This window comes from Chrysochloris asiatica, unplaced genomic scaffold (assembly GCF_000296735.1).
Source record: "Chrysochloris asiatica unplaced genomic scaffold, ChrAsi1.0 scaffold00001, whole genome shotgun sequence".
In the NCBI taxonomy this organism is placed as follows: Eukaryota; Metazoa; Chordata; class Mammalia; order Afrosoricida; family Chrysochloridae; genus Chrysochloris; species Chrysochloris asiatica.
In genome coordinates, this window is record NW_006408519.1 from 26,180,329 (window position 1) to 26,192,807 (window position 12,479).

The 12,479-nt window shown below is 39.0% G+C and overlaps 1 protein-coding gene across 1 annotated transcript in view; it reads left to right on the forward strand.

The window, feature by feature from the left end:
* Positions 1-12,479, forward strand: part of MTBP (Mdm2, transformed 3T3 cell double minute 2, p53 binding protein (mouse) binding protein, 104kDa) — a 100,493-nt gene that overhangs the window by 27,916 nt on the left and 60,098 nt on the right. Inside the window, exons 9-11 of the mRNA XM_006830678.1 lie at positions 2,222-2,316; positions 6,110-6,182; positions 11,961-12,078. Coding sequence (XP_006830741.1) covers positions 2,222-2,316; positions 6,110-6,182; positions 11,961-12,078 — 286 coding nt within the window. The remainder of the gene's footprint in view (positions 1-2,221; positions 2,317-6,109; positions 6,183-11,960; positions 12,079-12,479) is intronic.

The window sequence follows — 12,479 nt, forward strand, 5'->3', positions numbered from 1 at the left end:
CCCAAAACAAAAATCTCAGCATTTCTGGCTACTACAAGAATAAGCGAGCTGTTTGCCAGGAAGACGTCAAGGCTAGCCATCGAGTTCTTTCAGGACAGACTTCCCTTTAAGACTGGAACTCAAAGGGAACAAACAAACAAGCATGTAAGCGTGCTGGTGACCACATTGGTCTACGGGTGAGTGGAAGAGGCCAAAAGGCATCAATGAAGAAATGGGCTGAGTTCAACCACAGTCCATTGACTCCTGTTGACCTGGAGATGAGAGAGAGAAGAGGAAGGGCAGGCTGGTCCAAAGTATGGTGAGACTGGAGAACACTTGAGCCCATGGACAAGGATATAGCCACAGAGTGGCTGATAGTGAAGCATCCAGCTGACATAAAGTGAGGCAAGGATACCCAGACTTGCAGACAGTACCCTTTTGACCTAGCCTCGATGGCTTGATAATCAGAACTCGACTAGAGGAAGATTACAAACAAACAAACAAAAATTTTTTGTGTGATAATGGAAACAAGGGTAAATTACTACAATTTGATGAATCTGACCTATACTCAGTAGAGGTAATTACTCTAAATACCATAAATACCAACAGAGAGGGAAGGAGTCTTCACATCAAGTATCAATGCTATGCCCTCTGTACACAGGGTAGTTAGGGATGGGCAACTTAGACATTGGCTACCTAAAATGAGGGGGGGCGATAAAGTCACGAAGTGACTGGCTTACAAGATTTCAAGAGGGAGTTTAGTTTAAGAGTATGGGGTGAAAGAAAGAGTCCCTGCTGAATAGATTTCATCTTGTCTAAATGGGTCTGGTGAAAAGAGATGGGGATAAGATTCCTATGATTCAGTAGTAATTGTTATCATGACTAATTGCGATGGTCACAACTGTAAAGGTAGAAGTTTTGTAATAAAAAAAGGGGAGTAGTTAATCTCACAGTCCAAAACAAAGGACCCTAGGACCATCAAGAGAGAAGAGCACAAGCAGAATGCGGTACCTTGTATCTAGAGAAGCAGTGACACCAGAGATGGAGGCAGAGATGGGGGCCTGGAGACAGGGAGCAGCTGACGACTCTAGATTCATGAGAAGAGAGGGACTGAGAGGTGGTGGCCTGGAGGCAGACTTGCAGAATGTGCCATTTAGAGATGTAAATTATTATATATGCCTGAGTGTTTTTTTGTTTTGTTTTAAAAGCTGAAGTGGATAGAGAGAAATACCGTTAATTGATGGTACATGGAGGGGATTATATTCATTGTAATGAAACAAGGTGTATGATTTGTTGAATGTAAAACTGATGATCTGCCCAGTAAACTTTCACTACATCCACAATAATAACTTTTAAAAGAAAAAGAATATGCAAAACTTAAGATCATGGAGTTATGAGATTATTTTTGATGAATACTATTTTCTGATCTACAGATCATACAAAACTTAAGATCATGGAGTTATGAGGTTGTCTTTGATGAGTACTCTTTTCTGATCAAGGGATCATGCAAAGACATTTTAAAAACCCATTATTGTGGGGTCGATTTTGACTCATAGAACATATTTTTCTTTTGTCGATACTTACACACATTCATGCACACATACACATGCACATATATACATGTAACCACATATGGTCAAATTAGCTTTCTGTAAACATAAAGCATTGTGTAGTTTCCGCTATAGGGCTCCCATTTTGCCCTACTTGTTTGATATTCTCACCCCGACTCTTGAAATAATCGTTCTTGTCTACTAACTGACTCTATTTCGTTTCAGGCTCTATGCAAGGAAATACCACAGTTGTATTTCTCTGACTGGAGCTTCTTAGATTAACCAGCCCATCTTTTATCTCTTTAATGTCTTCAGTCCTTCTTTCAGCCTATAATCTTGCTGAATGTCTTTTCTTTCCCGTTCCTCAATCATGCAGCCCAGTTCATTTGTTTCTTCAAACCCCTAGCCTCTAATTCACCTGGCTGAAGATAAACAGGAAAGCTTGAGAACTCTTTTCCTCTGTTGCTTGCTTTTTTCTGTACTCATTTTTTTCCCTTTTAAACTCTTTCTGGTTACTAAGAACTCTCCGTATCTGACTCTACTCTGAAAGGTAGAATTGAAATAGAAAATAGAAAACACTTTGTCTATTTCAGAGAGTTAAGTGCTTGGTTTGCATAGTGTGCAAAACCTTTTTATTAAAGGTTCATTTTAAGGATTTAAAATCTTTTTTTGCTAATTTACTCCTTTTCTAGGTTTTCCATTATTATGGGCCTGCTTTAGAATTTGTGCAGATGATAAAATTATCAGAGCTCCCCTCCTGTTACATGTCGGACGTTGAATTTGAATTGTATCCTTTCATTTGCAAGTTCATTTTAGATGACATGTTTCAATGTGTCAGGTAGGAAGTTTTTGGTATTGTCTGGTAAGTATACTGGTAGATACACTTTCTATTTATTTGTATTTGATTGCTTTCATTGCTTGGCTGTTGACGTGCAAGTGGGCTGCCAGCATCGTTATTGTTGGAATTGATGGAAAAGAAAGTTTTCACTTTGACCACATCTTGGGTCATTTACCTGAACTATCACAGCTCTTTCTCCCCAGATAAGCGTTTTTGTTTTCCTTCAATATTTACTGAGATCTGCTCTGGATAGGAAATGTAAAAGTAATATAGAAGTGATTGAGAGTGCATTCCTTAATGAAGTTGTAATTTTTCCTGCCTGAGCCCAAGTCACATTTATTCTCTCACTTACTCTAGCATGCACTAAAACTCTTTCCTTTCCACCTTCTTCCCAAAGGTCCCCCCACACACGTTTTGTGTTTGGTTTGTTTTCTGTTTCCTTTGCTATTATTTTACTGTCGTTTCCTGAAATCCAGGAATGCATCAACATGCTGCCTCCTCATTTTTCTTGATGTTTCCGATAAAGAAATTTGTAACTGAAATACATCAGAGCACATAGTAGGCTCTCAGTAAGTATTATGTATTAGGTCAGCCCAAAGTGTTTATTCTTGCAAACCTTTCTGCAGAAGGAATGGCATTTACAAAGTCTTAACAGAACCCCAGCTGGATGAGAACTGTTTGGAGTCTACCATCACTAAAGAGTAGTGGGCCTTAGGGTTTGGTTTTACATTTGTTGTTGTTCTTGATAAGTGCAATTGAGTCATCAGTTCTGACTCACAGCGACCCTCTATAGGGTTTTCAAGGAATGACTGGTGGGTTTGAACCTCCAACCTTGGGAATAGCAGTCCTGTGCTTATCATAAAATGCCATACCAGGGTAGGTTTATAAGAGATGATATTGGAAAGTCTCTTAAGAATCAAATTAATCAGATCTTAAAAGACCACGTTTATCATATTTAGGATTTTGGAAAAGTTGGTTGAGTTTGAATAAAAGAGTAGCCTTTGGAATGGTTAATAAGCATAAGATACAAGGTGTGTTAAGAATATAAATCTGGAGGACATCCTGAACAACCCTGAGGCCAGAAGAATTCCATGTTGCCTAAATAGCACTATCAACTGCTTCACATTAGTAAGTCCTAGAAAAAGTGGGAGAAAATAGGAAACAAAGCTCAAAATCATTTAAAAATCAAAACGCCAGGCTTATTGGTCAGGTTGAGACTGATTATGGCCCTTGGTCCCCCTTCAGGTTTGAGACTGAATTCTGCCCTATGGCTCAGTTTTCAGCCAAGCAATAGATACCTGGGGGAAGGGACGATACCTCTATTGAGGCAGGCACATCGGACAGTGGTCAACCATTTGAGATCAGGAGGACAGCATTTACTCAAGGACGGGATTCAGAAGGAGGAACCGGAAAGGAGACACAGGGAGTAAGTGGGCTACGTGGTTTATATTCAGGGATTTCAGTGAGATGGAACCAAGTATGCGATTTGTGGAATGTAAAACTGATGATCTGCTCTGTAAACCTTCACTCAACTCATTGTAAGAAGTTAAAAAACAAACAAACAGGGACATCAAGATTTTTTTTATGTGGGGAAAGTAAAGAAGCCAGAAGAAGGTAGGAGGAGCTCTTGTGTTTGATGGGAATCAGTGCCATTTAGTGCGAGAAGAGAAGGTTTCATGGGAAGAAGCGTTCAGGTTTGGAGAGGTTGAGATTGAGTAATAATGTATAGTGGGTAATTTTAATGTTGATTCCTTATAAGGCCATGAATATTAGACACTTACACAGTGTCTGTTTGGGGCCATATAACTAACTAGTCGACTGCCTGACAGTATAGCTGTAGGAGTTGCTTTCAGACATGAGTAATTGCAAATCATTCTCCCTCACTTCATCTGTTAGCTACATATAGGTCAGAAGCTAAATAACTCTTGGCATGTTTATGTCATCGTAAATCCTTGCTTTAGACAAGTCAGTGTCAAGCTGCCTTTCTGGGAATGCCTGGGCTCACAGAAAGATCCTTGGGGCAGTGGGATTGGAAGATGAGATGAGGGCTCCAGGGCCCCTCCCGGACTCCTGGTGTGGCGCTGTGGGCTAATGTGTCAGACTGCAAAGTCGTTTGAACTGCAAGGTCCGTGGTTCAAGCTGGTTCAAGAGCACCAGCTGCTCCTTGGAAACCCTATACCGGGTCGCTATGTGTCAGAATCGACTCGATGACAACAACAGGCCCCCTCCCTTGCTTCAACCCGAGTAGCAGCTCTTGTATCATTTTGGGCTTTCAGCTGAGCTGTCACTTGCTATAGAAAGTATCTGTACCCAAACTGAAAACCATTTTTTACACATTTTTTCTGTTTTCCTGTATGTAGGTGCTAGCCCATGCTATTTAAAAAAAAATTTTTTTTTTTAATAGTACTCCAGTATTCTTTTTAATGCCTGACTTTAAGAGCAATTCTACCACTTGCAAAACAGTCCTTCCGTAAGTACTGTATGGTACTCAGTGCTTATGGAGGAATGTTAGGGACCCAGAAAAGCAGTCATTTCTCTACTGCTGAAGTGTTCAACTATGATGGTTATATAGGCTCCAACTTGCTGATGTATTTTTTTTCTACTTGAGTGAGTTTCAATGTTATAATGTGTCTGAATATGTAATATATTTTAAGTCCTTTTTCAGGAAAATATATCTAAGTGTTTTGAAGTCCTTCTTTTCTTTTAGATAGACACCTTAAGAACAGACTGTTTTGCATACAAATCATAGTTGGAAATGAAACACTATGTAGTTCTTGAATTTTCATTTAGAAACTACAGATTTACCTCAGAACTATCGAGAGGTCAGATCTAGAGCCCTGCAGTAGAGTGAAGGCTGCAATAAAGGGAGGCATAGAAAGTTTTTGGTTTCCCAGTGCATATAAAGGTACGTTTACACTATACAGCTTACCAGGCAGTCGGCAGTGCAAACCCACTCTGCAAGAGGAAAATGAGGCTGTCTGTTCCCATAAAGATTTACCGTCTCAGAGGGAAACCCTACAGAGGGCCGCTACGAGTCAGAAGTAACTAGGCGGCAGTGGATTTGCTGTTTGGAATAGTCGGTTAAAGGAGACTCAGTGGCACTGTGGGTCAGGAGTTCAGCTGCTAACGGCAAGATCAGCTGTTCAAACCCACTAGTTGCTCCGAGGAAGAATGATGAAGCTGTCTGTCCAGTTAAAATGTACAGTCTCAGGAGCCCTGCACAGGGTCTCTATGAGTCTGAGCCCACTAGATGGTAGTGGATTTGGTTTAGTTTATAGTCTATTTTAAAGTGTGTGAGAGTACTGTGAAAAGTTTGAGATGTCAGAATGGCCAAAATGTGCTACAGAGACAGAAAGTGGGCACAAACTGTTGGAAGGTGGCACTGATAGCCTTGCTCGACACAGGGCTGTCCCAGACTGCTCATGGTCATGCTTAGGAAATGCAGTGTCTGGTAAGCGCAGTACAGCACGGCGCCGTGAGGGAGGTTTTTACAAGTTTCCTGTGCTGACCTTCTGTACTCGGGCTATTCACAAGACTGCCTTTTCTTACTGTATATACAATCAAGTCTATAACTAGAAACATCATTTTCCTTAAGGAAAAGCAGTAACGGTGAATTTCTATAGCTAAAATTTTGATAAATGTTTTAACTTGTGGATTTAATAATGAAAAGGAGTAAGAATGCATTTTAGGAAGAATTTTTTGATAGTTGCCATTCCATTATTTCTTTAACTCCATAGCACAGAGGACTGACAAAACACAATACCAAACAGAATTCCACGTTGCTGTTGGAACAGATTTCTTCTCTGTGTGGCAAGGTACAGAAGGTTGTTTTGTTTTGTAAATAGAAAGGAAAAGGAAATGTAGCTTGTTAATCTGATTTTATATGGTAAATTGATTTTTTTTAATACAATAGAACACAAAATTTTGGTCCTTGATCATATTAAGATATTTTGACCTTTCCATAGTAATTCTAATGTGTTTTACAGATGTCACGACTGAAGTTTCTTTCGAGAATATACTTTCAAAAGTAAATCTATGACTGCTTTAAGTTTAAAAATTTTATAACACCACAGATTAGTGTTAACATGCTGTTGAACATCTGATTTCAGTTCTGTGAGAAGACAATCATTTGCTTGTGTTAGGAATTTCATGGGCTCATCTAAAGTCAAGCTCACACCTCTACTGATTGTAAACCATTTAGTGTCCCCTTGTTCTGTTGAAACTATTGCCTCTTGGTCTATGTACGGGTTCCTCCCGAGCACAATTAAGTGTTCCGGAAAACTCATTCTCCACAATGTTGTCTATGACTTGGTAGTGGTCTGAGTGATTTAAAATCAGGAAAGGTGTATGCCAGGTATCCTTCTACCATACTTAATCTGTACGCTGAGCAAATAATCAGAGAAGCTGGATTATATGAAGAATAACTTGATATCAGGATTGAAGGAAAACTCATTAACAACCTGCAGCATGCTGAAAGCAACAAGGACTTAAAATACTTAATGATGAAGATCAAAGACCACACAGCCTTCAGTATGAGTCTCACCTCAGTGTAAAGGAAACAGAAATCCTCACTACTGGACCAATGAAAACATACCAGGATAAGCAGAGAAAAGATTGAAGTTGTCAAAGACTTCATTTTGTTTGGATCCATAATCAACATTCATGGAAACAACAGATAAGAAATCAAATAGAGGATTGCACTGGGCACATCGGCAAAGACCTCTGTAAAGTGTTCAAGCACAGAGATGTCAGTTTCAGACTAAGGTGTGACTGACTGATGCCCTGGTATTCTCAGTTGCCTCATATGAATGTGAAAGTTGGACAGTGAATAAGGAAGATCATACAAGATTTAACGCATTTGCTTTATGGAGTTGGAGATGAATAGTACCATGGACTATTCATTACAAGTACCATAGACTGCTAAAAGAATAAACACATCTGTCTTAGAAGAAGTGCAGCCAGAATGTTCCTTAAGTCTAGAATGGTGAGACTGTGTTTCTCATACTTTGGACGTGTTATCAGGAGTGATCATGGAGAAGGAACATTGTGCTTGGTAAAGTGAAGGCTCAGCAAAAAAGAGGAAGAGCACCAATGATAAGGACGGACACAATGGCAGTAACTGTGAGGACGGCACTGCACCGGGCAGTGTGTTCTGTTGTGCAGAGGGTCACTATGAGCTGGAATCAACTTTATGGCATCTAGCAGCAACCACAGTTGTTGGGTTCCACTTCATTTTGATGACTTCCGGTTTTCCTAGATTCATACTACATTCCACGTTCTGATTAGTAACTGTTTTTTCCCATTTTGAGTGGTGTTGCATCAGCAAGTAATAGTCCTGAAAGCTTTATTCCATTTATGTCATTGAGATCAACTCTCCTTTGAGGAGAGAGCTCTTCCCCAGTCATATTTTGAGTGCCTTCCAACCCCAGGGGCTCATCTTCCGGCACTGATAATAATTCTGCCGCTGTCCATGACATTTTCAGTGACTAGACATTCAGGCGTGGTCTGCCTCTCCTTCTTCCTTGTCTCTTTTAGTCTGCAAGTTCTTCTGAGACCTGTCCACCATGGGTGACCTTGCTGATGTTTTAAATACTGGTGGCATCGCTTGCAGCATCAGAGCCACCCACAAGCCACCACAGACAAATTGTATTAACCTAATGGTGGGCATTGAGATTGCAGCCTTGGACTCTGTGGGTCATTATGAATCAGAATTGACATGATGGCACATACCACCACCACCAACTCTTCAGAGGTTTCTTCCTTCTAGAAAATGAGACTACTCTATGTCTTAGTCATCTCATCTGTATTGTTAAATAGGGATGGTACATGTTACAGGAAAAAGTGTGACTAGAAGAACAAGTCCTCTAGAAAACTTGGGTTTAAGTCCCCGACTCTATGTCTTCCTGGCTCTCAGTCTTTTAAGTTTAAACTGGATATTAAAACCCCTCCTCTACCTTTTTCAAAGATTTGTAACGAAAACCAAATTGGAATGTGTTTTTTTTTTAAGTGTGATATCCGTTCTAGTTGTTAAATAAGTTTTTAATCGTGATGAATATGGATGTTTGACAATATTTGCCATTTTAACCTTCACATGAACAATTTGTTGACATTTATTGTGTACATTATGTTGTGCAAGCAGTACCAATATCCAATTCCATATTTTTTCATCACCTTTAACACAAAGAAGATCAGTCAATAACTTATTTTTAATATTGTCTTGGAAGGATATGTGGCTCAACTGACAGATGTACATATTTCATAAATCTGTAGAATTTTCTTCTAGTCAAAATTAAGCACATAATTAGAATAGCTTAACAAAGGTGTAAGCGAAATCCTTACTCTTCCCAGGAGATGGCTGACAGTAATCCTAGAAGCATGTTGAATTTGATGAATTCCTCATATTTTCGTTTGTTTTGTTTTAATCGTTTTGTATTATTAGATTGCCATTTCTATTTTTTCTTGACCCATGATTGTAAAGTATTAAGACAGACTTAATCAGTAAGTAGTAAGTAAGTGGAATGCGATTAACCGCAGAATATCAATAAACGCCTCTATGCATAAAGATCTAGTCTTTTTTATTAGATCAGGAAAAGACAAAGTAGGATTGTTAAAGAGTCACGATGTCTGCTAATCTTATGGCCAGGACAAAGTTAGGTGAACATTTTCTGTCTTTGCTGCTATTACAGAGGACTTGCGGTTGTTGTTATGTACTCTCGAGTCGGTACTGTCTCATAGCAACCTTATGCATAACAGAACAAAACCCTGCCTAGTCCTGGGCCAATCTCACAATCATTGTTACGTTTGAGCCCATTGCTGCTGCCACTGTGCCATTCCATGTCACTGAGGATCTTGCTCTTTTTCACTGACCCTCCACCTTTGCCAAGCAACATTCCTTCTCTAGGGACTGGTCCCTCTTAAAGTATGAGAAAAGAAGTCTGGCTATCCTGGCTTCCAGGGAGCATTCTGGCTGTACTTCTTCCAACACAGATTGATTTGTTCTTCTGGCAGTCCATGATACTTTTAATATTCTCCTCCAACACCATAATTCAGATGCATCAATTTTACTATGGTCTTCCTTATTCATTGTCCAACTTTCAAATACATATGAGGCTGTTGAAAATACCATGATTTGGGTCAGATGCACCTCGTTCCTCAAACTAACATCTTTGTTCTTGAACACCGTAAAGAGGTCTTGTTCAGCAGATTTGCCTAATGCAATATGTTGTTTGATTTCTTGACTGCTGCTTCAATAATTGTTGATTGTTGATGTGAGCAAAATGAAGTCTTTGACAACATCCATTTATCTTGATGTTATGTATTGGTCCAGTTTGGAAGATTTTTGTTTTTACATTGAGGTACAACCCATACTGAAGACTGTGGTCTTTGATCTTCATCAGTAAGTATTCGGGTCCTCTTTGCTTTCAGCAAACAATGTTGTATCATCTGCATATTGCAGGTTGTTAATGAGTCTTCCTCCAATCCAGATGCCATGTTCTTCATATAATCCAGCTTCTTGGATTATTTGCTCAGCATAGAGATGGAGTAAGTATTGTGAAAGAACAGAATCCTGGCACACATCTTTCTTGATTTTAAACCAATTTCTGTCATTCCCTGCGATTAGGGATGGCCTACTAAAAGGTTGAAAGGAAACTCAGGTCTGAAATGTTCTGTGGCCTTTAAATTCTTGAGATAGAAGTGGCAGCATGAAAGGCGCATCCTGTAAACTCTCAGAGACTATCTCCTGATCTGTGTATGTTGTGGTTGTTGTTAAGTCCCATCCAGTCGGTTCTGACTCACAGGGACCCTGGAGAGGGTTTCTGAGCAGAAGCTGCCAGGTTTGAACCACAAATTGTGTGGTTTGCAGTCCAGTGCTGATCCAGGAGTCCTGATCAGTATGTAAATGAGAACAAATAATCAGAATCCAAGTCAGCAACTAACAACTGACTTACACATTTGTTTGTAGAGAGTTATTGCTGTGGTACTTCTAGCATGTTTATATTTAGATTTGTAGCAATTGCCAAATTAAAAATAGGTTGTCGCCAAACTGTTGCTATTTCTTCAGCTGGTGGATCACAACAGTGCATTTCTATAATACTACAGGGTATGCAAAGAACTGTGGTGGCACAGTGGGTTAAGCATTGATCTACTAAGTGCAAGGTTGGTGGTTCAAACCTACCAGCTACTGTGCAGGGGAACAATGAGGCTGTCTGCTTCCCAAAATGTAGTCTACGACCCAATAAGGAGCCGTTCTGCTCTGTCCTGTAGAGTCACTCAGAGCTGGATACAGCTCAATGTCAGTGGTTTTGATTTGGGTTAAAAGCTACGCCCTGAACTGCGTGTAGCATCCCCAACATGTATAGAAAGTTACAATAGGCTCTGAGCTGGCAGACTCGTGTTACAGACTTGTCGTGAATTTTGAGCTATGAATTTCATTTATACAAGAAAGAATGGGATTTTAGTGGTTAGAAAATTTAATATAAATCTTTCATACTGGCTAGTGATTTTCCTTTGCTATGTATTTGACTTAAAATATATGATGGCTCTAACAGTAAAGAAAACAGTAAGCATGTTTAGCGTTCCTTCCTTATTTTGCTCTTCCAATTAGGAATTTATCTTTATATCTGTTCATTAAGAATAAATGAGTAAAAATAAGAAATAGCAAGGAAACCAGCACATTACAGTATAAATTTACTGACTATCAGACCTCTCATGTGAACTAATCCAATTGGGTAATACAATTAAAAGTGACTTTGCAGTAGACTTAAAAACTTTTTGGCAAATGCCCTACCTAAACTTCTCCAAAGTTTTAAAACAATTTGTGATCAAGATATGTTAATAGATGTAGCTGCCTTCTCTAAATTAATAGGCAAAGTACAGCTTTCAGAATTGCAATTTGGTTTTATTCAATGCTTAATCAAACAGAATTTACTTGAATATAATATGATTTTTTGAACAAATATTTAATAAGCATATGTATGCCCAAGCCTAAGACTACAGAGATGAATGCTGCATTTGCTCACACATCAGTCAGAGGTTGCTATATGTATGTATTCTAGCACATAATCCATTGTCCTCTCTGCAGTCTGAACAAGTAGTATTAAATCTCTGATATCTAGGAGCTAAAGTTCCAAAGTTTCCTTCACATTTATTCTTAACTTAAAGTCAGAACAGTAATTCTTCTAGTTAAAAAATTGTTGAATGATTGCTGGTTATGGCAAGACTTTCTGATGAAAGAATTCCCAGTGTTTCTAGGTTGCAGATCAACAACAAAACTATACCCAGAGCCTGATCTTGAAGCAAGTATTGTGAATAACGAGGTTTTCAGAGCTGTATCCCTCAGTGGAGAAGAGAAGGCCAGCGCTTAGCATGCCTTTCTCTATGGATTTTGTTTGTCTTGTTTTTTCCTTTTTTGCTTTGGGCTGGGTGGAGGTATTATTTTTGTTTTAAAGTCTTTACAGTGGAGAGGTTGGAGGAGCACATTCCCACATTTATGTTAAGTCGGTGAACTATGTATGAATGGAAAATTACCATGTGGCCCCATTCAAGTGTGAACGTCTTTGTCCACTCACTGGAAACGTGTTCTCTTTACACAGGTTGGTGCTCTTTTTGTATTGCCTTGTACTGTTAGTAGCATACTTGTTCCACCTCCCAACCAACTCAGTTCAAGAAAATGGAAGGACTCTATAGCTAAAAAGCCCAAGGTAACTAATGGTAAGTAGTAGATCTTTAAATTATCGGAATGGTGTAACTTAAATAAGGAATGTATCAAATTTTAACATGAAGATACCATTTCCTGAAGGAAGAGAGATTATCAGTATAAATTATTGTACTGCATTAAGGACATGAAGAATAGCTTTCCATTTAAAAAAGTAATTTTTTTTATTTAAGGTTTTTATTGTGGATTCAGTAAAAGTTTACAGGGCACATCGTCAGTTTTACATTCAACAAATCATGCACCTTGTTTCATTACAATGATTATAATCCCCTCCATGTACTATCAGTTACCAGTGTTTCTCTATTCACTGTAGCTTTTTTTAAAAAAAAAAACAACAACACTCAGGCATATATAATAATTTATACTACCAAAGGGCACATTCTGCAAGTCTGCCTCC